The sequence below is a fragment of the Ornithorhynchus anatinus genome, chromosome 1, assembly GCF_004115215.2.
Source record: "Ornithorhynchus anatinus isolate Pmale09 chromosome 1, mOrnAna1.pri.v4, whole genome shotgun sequence".
NCBI classification, from domain to species: Eukaryota; Metazoa; Chordata; class Mammalia; order Monotremata; family Ornithorhynchidae; genus Ornithorhynchus; species Ornithorhynchus anatinus.
Genome location: NC_041728.1, coordinates 113,856,556 through 113,869,844, shown reverse-complemented (window position 1 = coordinate 113,869,844; position 13,289 = coordinate 113,856,556). Strand labels below are relative to the sequence as shown.

Here is a 13,289-nt window from a genome sequence, read left to right as displayed (position 1 = left end):
ATGCTTAGTCCGGCGGTTATAGAAGCAGAGTGACCTAGCTGAAAGAGCATGGATCTGGGAGTCGTATTCCCTGGGTTCTAATCTCAGCTCTGCCATTTGCCTGCTGTGTAACCTTGGGGCAAGTCACTTCACTTCTCTGGGCCTCAGCTCCCTCATCTGCAAAATGGGGATTCAATAGTAGGATTTCCCACCTACTTCAACTGTGAGCCCCATGTGGGACCTGAATATCTTGTACCTACCCCAGTATTTAGTACAATGCGTGGACATATTAAGTACTTAACAAATATCACTATTATTATTATGACTTTCCCCGTTTTTTTTTGGGGGGGGGCGGGTGGAATGAGTTGGGGGGGTGGTATTTGCTGAAGCTCTTACTATGTGCCTGGCACTGTTCTAAGTGCTGGGGTAGATATAGAGTAATCAGGTTGGACACAGTCCATGTCCCACGTGGGGCTCACAATCTTAACCCCCATTTTACAGATGAAATAACCGAGGCACAGAGAAGTTACTGCCCAAGGTCACCTAGACAAGAGGAGAAGCAGGATTAGAACCACGGTTCCATTCACTATCCACTACACTATGCCACTTCTCAGTGTGGCCCTTCCAATATTCACAAGCAGAGACATGGAGCTTTAGGGTTGTTCCATTATCTTCTTTAAATAGATGTGCCAAATTCATGCTACTCACTAAAATTACATCCCAAACATAGCACAGTTCTTCCATTACATGGACAGCTAAACCACTCCTTTAAGATACAAATCTATGACGAGTACAAATCTATGAGGAGTACCTGCATGCCATAGCAAATTCCAAGGACTGGCTTCCCAATGGTAAATATGGCAGGGTCAAACCAGGGAGCATCTTCTGCATAAACAGAATTTGGCCCTCCAGAGATGATGATAGCTCTGTGAAAAGATCAAATGTCAAGTTATTTCTGGGGATCAATCGATTGCTCAGTTATATTTATTGAGTACTGTGTGCACAGTACAGTACTAAGCACTTGGGAGAGAACAATATAACAGAGTTGGTAGACACATTCCACGCCCACGACGATCTAACGATCTAGAGGGGGAGGCAGACATTAATATAAATAAATTTTGGCTATGTACATAAGTGTTTTGGGGCTGAGAGAGCAATGAATAAAAGAGATATTTGTCCTATAGTTTATTTTCTTCTCAGGGCCCAAGGGGATGTAAATAAAATCGAGATACTGCCCAATACTAAAACCTTAGAGAAAGGAGACCTTGGGAAACAGGCTGCCATATACCTTACGTCAATTTTAAGGTGTCCCAAAATAGCACAACATTAATCATCATCCCTGTAAGTCCATCCGAGTCACAACAACAAAATTTTGGTAATACTGGTATTAGGGAATGTCATTGTTCACTGTTAAACTCTACTTTCCCAAGTGCTTAGTACAGTGCTCTGCATACAGTAAGCACTCAATAAATACGATTAAATGATTGAATTAATTTTTTTAGTTGCTTTTAGTACTTCAAATTATTAATATGTACTTGACACCAATTCTAATACTAATATGCTCTTCTATTTGTGTTAATGCAAACATGCACATATTAATTGATGTTTCCATTTCAGACTGAAATAAGAGGCATAAGAATAACTAGAGATTCCGTATGTGAAATACACCAAGCAAAATATGGCTCATAAGAACTTTTACTTTCATTTTCCAAGACCCTTGAAGCCTGCTTTCTGGATTTTCTGTTACAGCAACAAGATTTTTCAATTAATGATCAGTCTGAAATGCTGTATAAATCCCATCACCTCATAGCAGGGATATAATCCCAGTGTAAAATGAGGTTATTGAGGAACATTCAGTCAAGAACAAAATAATTCTTTTTTTTTTCAAAATTAGAAAGGAAAAAAAAAAACCAATCAATGAGCACAGCACTGTACTAAACACTTTCAGAGAGTATAACAGTATTAGAAAATATGATTCTTGCCTTCAGAGAGTTTACAATTTAGACAGAAAGAAGGAAAAATGGATATGCACGCCTGGAGGAATTACAGGAAGCTGTGAGTGCCTAAGTGTATATATGTTTTAAATGTGTTAGGTGGGAGTTGGGGGATATAAGCTAAGAAGAAAAATAATCAGGGAAGGTGAGACTTCAGAAGGGCTTTGAAGATAGGGAGAATTAAGATATAGAAGATCTGAAGTGGTAGGGAATTTCAAGTAGGAAGAAGGATATGAGCTCAGGGTTAGTGGTGGGAAAGACAAGAACAATACACACTGAAATTAGCTTGCAAATTAGGAAGAGTGGATAAACAGGAGGGAGAGAGCTAATGAATGTGCTTCAAATGAAATGGGCATTAGTTTCTACTTGATTCAGAGGGGTGGGTATGATTGGAGGATTATGAGGTGAGAGGAGTCATGTTCAGTGACATTTCAGAAAGATGACCTAGGCTGCACACTGAAATATAGATGGGAGAGCAGAAAGACTGAAGTACAGGGAGATCAATGAAGAAATGTGATGATGATGATAACTTAAGCACTTACTATGTGCAAAGCACCGTATTAAGCCCTGGGGTGGATCAAGCAAATCAGATTAGACACAGTCCCTGTCCCAAGTGGGGCTCACAGTCTTAATTTCCATTTTACAGATGAGGTAACTGAGGCCCAGAGAAGTGAAGTGACTTGCCCAAGGTCACAAAGCAGACAAATGGTAGAGCCAGGATTAGAACCCATGACCTTCTGACTCCCAGGCCCACGCTCTATCCACTATGCTATGCTGCTTGATGTGGTAGATTATCAATCAATCAAAGGCATTTAAAGAGTGCTTACTATGTGCAGAGTACTTTGTTAAGCCCTTGGGAGAGTACAATACAACAGAGTTGGAAGACACATTCCCTGCCCACACCAAGCTTGCACCTAGGGGAAGAGAGACATTAAGATAAATCAACTGTGGATATATAGAGAAGTGCTTTTCAGCTGAGGTGAATATCTGGTGCTTAAAGGGTACAATTCTAAGTACACAGGCAGCACAGAACATGGAAGATGCTCCAGGCTAGAGGGAGGATGTGGGAAAGGGGTTGGGGATGAAACACAGTACAGACTGAGATACAGTAAGTTGACTTTAGAGGAGTTAAGTGTGAGAACTGGATTGTAGTAGGAAGTCAGCAAGGTGATTGAGAGCTTTAAAGCCAATGGTTCAGAGTTTCTGTTTGATGTGGAGGTGGATGGACAACCACTGGAGGTTCTTGAGGAGTGGGGAGATAATAATAATAATGATGATGTTGGTATTTGTTAAGCGCTTACTACGTGCAGAGCACTGTTCTAAGCGCGGGGGTAGATACAGGGGAATGAGGTTGTCCCACGTGAGGCTCACAGTCTTCATCCCCATTTTACAGATGAGGGAACTGAGGCACAGAGAGGTGAAGTGACTTGCCCACAGTCACACAGCTGACAAGGGGCAGAGTCGGGATTCAAACCCATGACCTCTGACTCCCAAGCCCGGGCTCTTTCCACTGAGCCACGCTGCTGTACGTGTTCTTAGAAAAATGACCCTGGAAGCGAAATGAAGTACAGACTGGAGTGGGGAGAGACAAGTGGCAGGGAGTTCAGCAAGGAGGCTGGGGCAGTAAATCAAGACAGGATAGGGTAAGTGCTTGGATTAACATGGTAGCAGTTTGGATGGCAAGGAATGGGTGGATTTTAGCAATGTTGTCAAGTTAGAAGCGACATGACTTAGTAACAGATTGAATATGTGGGTTGAATAAGAAAGATGAGTTGAGAATGCTAAGGTTAAGGGCTCGTGAGATACTGAGGTGAGGGTAGTGATTTTGTCCCTTGTCTGTCTTTGATGGGAAAAATAGGGGGAGGACGGGGTTTGGGTGGGAAGATGAGGAGTTCTATTTCGGATATTTTTAGTTTGAGGCATCAGCAGACATCCAGGTAGAGATGTTCTACAAAGGAAGATCTGCAGAGGAAGATCTGGGAATCATCCATTTAGAGTTGAAGCTGTGAAGAACAGACAGGAACCCAGAACTGAACCATGAGGAACTACTACTACTAGAGGGTGAGAGGCAGGAGGAACCCACGAAATCATTTGAGAATGAGTGGCTACAGAGACAGAACTAGGAGAGGATGATGTCAGTGAAGCCAAAGTTGGCTAAGAAGCCCACGAAAGCATTTGAGAATGAGTGGCTACAGAGATAGAACTAGGAAAGCATGATGTCAGCGAAGCCAAAGTTGGCTAAGGAGCCCACAAAAGCATTTGGGAATGAGTGGCTATAGAGATAGAATTAGGAGAGGATGATGTCAGAGAGGCCAAGGTTGGCTAATGTTTCAAGGAGAAGTGGGTGGTCGGGTGTTGAAGTCAGCTGTGAGATAGAACAAGTAGCTCAACCGGGATAGTGATCTGTTAATTGAAAAAGAAGGGACAGGATTTAGCAACAGACTGAAAATAATAATAATGATGATGGTACTTGTCAAACACTTACTATGTCTCAAGCACTGTTCTAAGCGCTGAATATGAGTGTTGACAGAGAGGGAGGCGGCAAGGAGAATGTTATGGTTGTGGGTTTCAGACAGGGAGAATGGTGAAATCAACAGAGAAGGGAGAGTTAGGTGGAGGAGAGGATTCAGGAAGGAATATGAGTTTTGGACATTCTGAGTTTACGGGATTAGTGGCGTATGGATGTAAAAGTGTCTTGAAGGCAGATGGAAATGTATGATGTAGTAGGGGCAAGAATTCAGAACGGGTGACATAGTCACCCCATAGGTGAAAGCTGAAGCCTGGGAGTTGGATGAGTGCCTCAAGGGAGAGAGTGAGATCTCTGACTAAGCTCTCACCCCTCACTGCAGCTTCAACAGTCCCACATCCCCAAAGCTCTCGAGGACTCACACCCCACGGCTGCACTTAGTATGTATCTTTACACTCTTTTGCTTCCCCCTACCTGTAATTTAGTGTCTCTCTTCCCTACTAGACAGGAGCAATAACGTTCACCAAGCACCCACATGGTGTGACACGCTACATTAGGTGCTTGGGAAGCACAGAATAAGCAAGCGGTACATTCCCTGCCCAAAAGGAGCTCTGTCTCTAATGGGGGAGACAAACATTCAGAGCTCTGGGTGTGTAGTGATCACGCCTCTTCACTTTATGCACTCTCCCACATTCTTAGTACAGTGTTCTCCAGAAAGTGCTGGACATAAATGCTATTGATTGATTGGTTGAAGGAGACCCAGAAAAAAACTTGAAGGGTATCCAGAGTTAGGGGATGGGAGGCAGAGGAAAAACCAGGCAAAGAGGTTGAGAAACAGTAGTCAGAGGTAAAGGAAGAGTGGAAAGAGCATGGGCCTAGGAGCTCGAGGATCTGGGCTCTATAATTCTGATTCCGCCCCTTCTCTGCTGTGTGACCTTAGGCAACTCCCTTAACTTCTCTGTGACTCGGTTATCTCATCTGTAAAACGGGGTTTACAGATTGTGAGCCCTATGTGGGACGGGGACTGTGACTAACCCAGCACTTAGTAAGCTGCCTGACATATAGTAAGTGCTTAACAAATGCCATTAAAAAAAAACAAACGAAAAAAGGAGAATCAAGAGAGAACTGTGTCGGTATAATCAGTTACACAGCTTTTCCAGGAGAAAAAAGTGGCGCACAGTGTCTAAGGTAGCTGAGACATCAGAAGTCAAGAAAGACTAAGATAAGGTACATTATACTTTGCAAGAAGGTAGTCAGTGGAGAATGAGTGGAGGGAGTGGGTTGAGAAGGGAAAGGGAGGAGAGTGAAGTGGTGACGGCAAGTCTATACAGTTGACTGGGAGCAGGGAGCTGGGGCAAAAGCTGAGGGTGCAGTGAGATCCAAAGCCTTATTAATAACAATAATAGTAATAATTATGGTATCTTTTAAGCGCTTACTACATGCCAGGCACTGTACTAGGTGCTGGGATAGATACAAGATCATTGGGTTGGACACAGTCCCGGTCCCATATTGGGCTCACAGTCTTAATCCCCATTTACAGATGAGATAACTGAGGCACAGAGAAGTAAAGTGACTTGCCCAAGGTCACACAGCAGACAAATGGCAGAGCGGGGATTAGGAGCCATGACTTTCTGACTCCGAGGCCCGTGCTCTATCAGGACAAGGGAGACGTGAGCATGTAGGAGGTCAAGAAGCCCTTCCTAAAACAAATCCAGTGGTGAAGGGACACTTTGTCTCCAATCTGCCCGATTTAGAAGCAGCGTGGCCTAATGGATAGAGTCTGGACCTGGGAGTCAGGAGGACTGGGTTTTAATCCCCAGCTCTGCCACTTGCTTGCTGTGTGACCTCGGACAAGTCACTTCACTGTGCTTCACTTACCTCGCCTGAAAAATGGGGATTAAGATTCTGAGCTCCACATGCGATAGGGATTCCAGCACTCGAAACAATGCCTGGCATGTGGTAAGTTCTTAATAGTTGTTTTTTTTTTAAAAAAAAAAGTCTGTGACCACCGCAACCTGGTGGCAGGCAACAGCCAAACAGTGCTGCCCAGTCCTCCCTTTCCTGTCCCACAGTGCTATCGTGCTTGGCGGGAGTTGAGAGAGATCAACCATGCAGTAGTGAAAAACAAAGATTGTTTCTACCAATTACGGAAATTCTCCACTAAAAAAATCAGAAAAATCTAATCACTCTTCCTGGGAGATTTATTACCTTCTGCACCCGGCTATTTTGGAGCTAGCATCTAAAAGGCATTCCAGACACTTAGGCAGCTAAGTGTCCTACAAATGGACCCTAAAATGTCACTCTCTCAGGATGGAAACCCTAACAGCAAGAGGCTCCGACGGAGCCTGGCAAAGCTTCTGCAGGAGCCAGGAAAAGCTGAGAGGCCATGGTCTATTGTCATCAGTAAGCGCTCAATAAATACGATTGAATGAATCAATAGCTGGGACAGCAATCGCTCACAAGCTAGGATGACGCTTCCTGCCGCATTTCCCCGAAGGGCTCCGCACGTGTTTGAGTACATCTAAGTCGGCCAATCTGAGATCAGCAGCGTTTACCAAACTCCTTCCATTTCCCTAGAGGGAGGAGGGTTCGGTGTTCCTTCTTTATTGCTTCCTCGTCCCTCTTCCCCCCGACACCTTTTGAGAGAAAGGGCTCAAAATACCCGTCTTCTGGAATGAAAAGAAACCACTCCTTGAGGAGCTATTCCAAACCTCATGTAGCTGCCGGGACCTCTGGAGGGGAGGGGGGTGGGGGAAAGGAAGAAGTGGTGGCAAGTGGAAGGGCCCAGGACCTCGCTTGCACCCAGGTGTGTGATAACAACAGTCCACATTTTAGCCAAGATGCCACATTCCCGTGCCACCCACTTTACCTAGGCATCTCCTAAAATGTCTACCCCTTTATTAAAAAAAAGAGAAAGATGGTAGACACCTTATTATTTGGGGGTGGGGGCGGCACTGGTCTTCTGCTCAGGGAAGCTTGCGGATTTGGTTTAATTTGGAATATCGTCAGAAAGGAACCGATGGCCATAATTGTTATGCTCAACTTTTTGGGCAGGTGAAGCGTGCAGTTTGTGCCTCGCTTAAACCACGTATTAAACTTAATGCCCTTCAGCATATCACTTCCTGTGATCCCAACCAGTCAGATGGAGAGGCTCCAGGCAAAGACAAACCCTCGGGGCCCCGGGCCAGATACCTTCAAAGAAGGGAACACAAAGGAACCAGAATTGATTCATTACGATAATTAGGTGGAACAAGCTTAATGTAATGGTCAACCTTGTATAGTATACAAGGCTGGGGGAAACATCGTTGCTGCTGCTCACTGTCCTCTGAAGGGAGGCAGAGAAGGCCGGGCCCAAAACCGACCTCTTGACCAGGGGACATCCATGCTGGTACAGCCCGTTAAAGCCCTGAACATCAAACGAGACTGACCATCCCACGATAGGAAATTCTCAATGCTCCTGAGTTGAGGGCTTAAACAGTGTCAGAGATTTCATCGCCACTGGATGGAGGGCTTCACAGAAGCAGGATCCATTGCGCTTGATGCTTTTCTGTATGTTAAAAAGTGTTTTCCGACTGTAATACTGAATATAGTGGTTTATTCCATCGGTAAAGCTGAGTTACAAACCCCTGTCTCTAATTGACCCTATTGGGATGTAACAGCAGACTAGCCTATTCTGGAGTGCCACACATTGGTAAAAGCAGCATAATCTAGTGGACAGAGCATGGGCCTGGAAGTCAGAAGGACCTGGGTCCTAATCCCAGTTCCGCTACTTGTCTCCTGTGACACCCTGGGCAAGTCGCTTAACTTCTCTGTGCCCCAGTTTCCTCAACTATACAGTGGGGATTAAGATTTTGAGCCCCATGAGGGACATGGACTGTATGCAACCTGATTTGCTTGTATCTATCCTAATGTTTAGTACAATGCCTGGCACATAGTAAGCATAACTACTATTTAAAAAAAACTAAAACCTGCCACCCTGTGTAATGCCTGCAATTCGATGGGAAAGGATGATACATGACCACAATATGCTAGGTCACTAGAAAAGTTCTATTATAATGTTTCCTAGGTCTTTAGGCTTGAAATGCTATAGTGCCCACTTTAATATGCTGAGTAATGTGAGATAAAGGCAGGAATGAAGATGGATGAGCAGGAGCAGCAATATCAGGACATCAAGAAGTTGGCTTGCAACTTTAGTCCTTCTTTTCTGCTCTATTTACAGTGGACTCACAAAAGACAGATTTGTGTCAAAGGCAAGAGGGAAAAGGACTTACAAATGGAAAAAAAGAAAAAACGGAAGCAATCAAGATGCTAGAAATTCCCTCAGTCCCCAAACTTGCTTCGAGAAGATTCTCCTTGATAGAAGCTCCCCAAATGAGTGTCTGCAATAATCAATTCAGGAGCTTTTAACCTCAATATATCCAAAAACAGAGCAGAATCAACCAACATTAATCACATTTAGAAGCGTGAACTACTAATTGGCAAATGAAAGCACAAGAGAAGTAACGGGGCACGAGAGAAGTAAAGTAAAAAAAGGAACAGGAGTCCTTTTCTACACCTCCCAAGATAAACTAGGACAACAAAAACAGAGAGTAAAAGCAGCATATCTGGAAATTAAAAATGTCACTTTCACAGCAAGTGCTCTGAAAAACCACTGCTAATTTTTAAGTCATTTTTATTTCTTCAAATGTACGTCACAAGCAATTTAACCAAGGGTATAAGCTTTCACATGGACTATCTTACAAATGCACATATAACACGTGCAGTAAAGATCTGATAGGTTGTTCCTGCTAACATTTTCACCAAGTCTTTTAATACACAGGGGTGGAAGTGAAACTTTTTCTAAGAATCTTAAGTTGTGGCATTCCTTTTCCAATCAAATCAAGGCTTGGGTTTGTTGACAAAATGCAAGGCAGGGTATATTAAATGTGCAACCACTTGATACTCAAAGCAGCGTGGCTCACTGGAAAGAGCCCGGGCTTGGGAGTCAGAGGTCATGGGTTCGAAACCCAGCTCTGCCACTTGTCAGCTGACTGTGGGCAAGTCACTTAACTTCTCTATGCCTCAGTTACCTCATCTGTAAATGGGGATTAAGCCTATGAGCCTCACATGGGACAACCTTATTACCCCGAATCTACCTCAGCACTTAGAACAGTGCTCCGCACATAGTAAGCGCTTAACAAATACCAGCATTATCAGAAGCAGCGTGGCTCGGTGGAAAGAGCCCTGGCTTGGGAGTCAGAAGCTGTGGGTTCTAATCCCGGCCCCACCACTTGCCAGCTGTGTGACTTTAGGCAAGTCACTTCACTTCTCTGAGCCTCAGTTACCTCATCTGTAAAATGAGGATTAAAACTGTGAGTGCCAGGTGGGGCAACCTGATCACCTTGTATCCCCCAGCGCTTAGAACAGTGCTTTGCCCATAGTAAGCGCTTAAATACCATCATCATTTTAGAGAAGCTACGTGGCTCAGTGGAAAGAGCCTTGGCTTGGGAGTCAGAGGTTGTGGGTTCTAATCCCAGCTCTGCCACTTGCCAGCTGTGTGACTTTGGGCAAGTCACTTCACTTCTCTGGGCCTCGGTAACCTCATCTGGAAAATGAGGATTAAAAGTGTGAGCCCCACGTGGGACTACCTGATCACCCTGTATCCCCCAGTGTTTAGAACAGTGCTTTGCACATAGTAAGCGCTTAATAAATACCACAATTTATTTTTATTCAGCGAGCTCCACATCGAAGGGATTCTCAATTCAGGAGATAGACCTAAGCTTGCTATGACACTGAATTCTTACTCATTCTTCCTTCAGAAATGAGAGAGCATAATGTCACAATAGCAAAGACAAATGGCACAAACTTCACAAAAATATTTGTATTTGTTCTCTTGTCCACATTTGTATTGAACTGTTAAAAGCTGCCTTGTAACTATAGATCTTGAGAGTCCACCTGTATTTACCTTGGTAGAATTTGGGGGGGTCGGTAAGGGAGGCAAAGAGTTGGATTGGGGGGGAAGGGAGGAGGGGGAGGCGTTTCCCACCGCAGATGCTCTAGTAGCCAAAAAAAGGTCTAACATAAAAAAGGGAGGACTTTAAGTCTTGGAAGACTCATATCAGCTATTCAGTTTTGTTTTTCTAATGGTATTTTAGCATACCATAGAATACTATGTGCCAGGCACTGGATTAAGCACTGGAGTAGACAAGTAGCTAATCAGGCTAGTCACAGTCCATGTCCAACACGGGGCTCACAGTCTTAATCTTCATTTTATAGATGAGGTGACTGAGGCACAGAAGTGAAGGGACGCCCAAGGTCACACAGCAGACGCTTACAAGAGGTGCTTTGAACCGAGGCTGGGATGTAAGAAAAGAAACTGTGTTTACATGAAAAAACAACAGGCAACAGTCATGGGAAATTTCTAGTGAAAGAAAACACGGTCTATAATTTCCTTAGGAGCAGCAGTTCAGAGGCTTAATTTAAAGGTAAAAATGAAAAGACATGAGATATGAGCAAACCAAGCAATCAGCATGCCTTAGGGAAGACCTGTTGGTCTCCTCATGCCACTGATGAACAATATCCACAATTTCTTTATTCATATTAATGTTGTCTCTCCCTTTAGATTGTAAGCTTGTTATGGGCAGGGAATGTGTCTATTATACTGTACTCTCTCCCCCAGCGCTTGGTACAGTGCTCGGCACACAGTAAGCACTCCATAAATATGACTGATTGATAACAGAGTAAAGGCACCTACCGGAATCCTTGCTCCTTGATGGCAAAAGCTGGGGTTTCCAAGGGGAAGATCTCAGACTGCACAAACAGCTCTCTGACTCTTCGGTCTATGACTTTTCCATACTGCGCTCCAGCATCCAAAATGACGACAGCTCCTTCGTAGTGATGGCGGCCATCCTTCAGGTCTCCGCCAGTGTTTTCCAGCTGAGGAAATGTTTTACCAAAATCAGTTTTATAATCAAAAGGACTTTTTTGCCAGAAAGAAATCTGGGTACCAGCTGCAAAACTGAAAGGGAAACTTATAGTTGAAAAGGCATTCTAAATCACTGGTATAAAAAAAAAAAACACCTTCAAAGAATCAGTCGTCAAAGGAAAGACATGTATGCCCCCAATTTTTTATTATTATTATATTTGTTAGGCTCTACCAGTCTCAGCTACAGGAGGGAGAGTCAAGCAGAGGCCTGTCCATTGCATTTCTAGCTTGGGCAGTGGCTGGCAAGTGGAAAGCAATCTACTACAGGTCAAAACTCACCTGTGCCGGGCAGCAGTGGCATGGGAGAGAGTTGAGGGGGAGACTCAAGTTTACTATGTGGAAGAAGGCAATGGAAAACCACTTCCATATCTTTATCAAGAAAACTATGGCTACGCTACCAGAACGACTGCAGACGGAGAGTGGGGCGTTCTGGGAAAGATGTATCCATGGGGTGACGGTGGGTTGGAAACAACTCGACGGCAAAAGACAAGAAGCACTTACAACAGCTCAATCACTGTACCAAGTGCTGGGGTAGATAGATACAAGATAAGCAGGTCCCAGTCCCCGTCCCACAAGGGGCTCATTCGGGGGAATAAACTTAGACAATGAAATAGCGACCGCGCATTCGCTCACTCACTCCAAGGCATTTCCTGAGCTCCTGACACTGTACTAAGCTCCAACCTTAAGATGACAATCCTCTTCTTAAAGATTTCCATTTACTAAGCTCCAAACTTTGAAGTCTGATCTAAACTCAAGATGTCAATCCTCTGGTTAAAGGTTTTCATTTACAGCTAAGCTCATTCCCTGAAAAAAGAGGTTTTTGACATCTCTATTTACGTGGGAGCTCACGAACGAGGCCATGATTCAAACTTAAAGATCAGTGATAGTGTAAATTGGCTATGCCAATATCCCCCAAGCCCCAGAATTTGAGTGTAAGTAATACTAGAAGTATTTATTGAACACCTGCAGAGTGCAATGCCCTGTGCTAAGCATTGAGGAAAGGACACAGAAGCACAAGACATAAAAGGAACATAGACTCTTAAAGGGGACAATCAATCAAATTTATTAATAATAATAATAATAATAATGGCATTTCTTAAGACTTACTATGTGCAAAGCACTGTTCTAAGCACTGAGGTAAGTACAAGCTAATCAGGTTGGACACAGTCCCTATCCCACAAGGGGCTCACGGTCTTAAACCCCATTTTACCAAAGAGGTAACTGAGGCACAGAGAAGCCAAGTGACTTCTCCAAGGTCACAGAACAGACATGTGGCAGAGCCAGGATTAGAACCCACTTCCACTGACTCCCAAGCCCATGCTCTTGCCACTAGGCCATGCTGCTTCTTTACTGAACACTTACTATGTGCACAGCACTGCACTAAGCACTTGGGAGAGTAAAAAACAAGAGAATTAGCAGACAAGTACCTTGCCCATAACGAGCTTAAAGTCCACAGGAAAGACATATATAACCAGGGGCATCAGAATGACTAATCAAATCTACATAAATGCTGTGGATGGGTATAAACATGTAAATGCTAGGGTTGATTCAATTTGTGGTTATCGGAAGTCTTTTAAGGTATTTGTTAAGCACTTACTATGTGCCAGGCACTGAAGGCTGGACGCGGTTCACATCCCCCACGGGCCCATAGTCTTAATGCCCATTTTACAGATGAAGTGACTGAGGCACAGAGAATAGAAGCGACTTGCCCAAGGTCACACAGCAGACAAGTGGCAGATCCGGGATTAGAACCCAGGTCCTTCTGCCTCCTGGGTCCGTGCTCTATCCAAAAAAGGCCAAATTAATCAGGGAAGGCTTTTTGGAGGAGGGTTTTTAGGATGGCCACAAACTACAATGCCCAGAAACCAAGTCTGAGCATTTCCCG

The 13,289-nt window shown here is 44.1% G+C and overlaps 1 protein-coding gene across 1 annotated transcript in view; it reads right to left on the bottom strand.

The window, feature by feature from the left end:
- GMPS (guanine monophosphate synthase) overlaps positions 1-13,289 on the bottom strand; it is a 60,529-nt gene that overhangs the window by 39,008 nt on the left and 8,232 nt on the right. Inside the window, 2 exon segments of the mRNA XM_029057803.2 lie at positions 791-905; positions 11,174-11,355. Of these exon segments, the coding sequence (XP_028913636.1) occupies positions 791-905; positions 11,174-11,355 (297 nt within the window).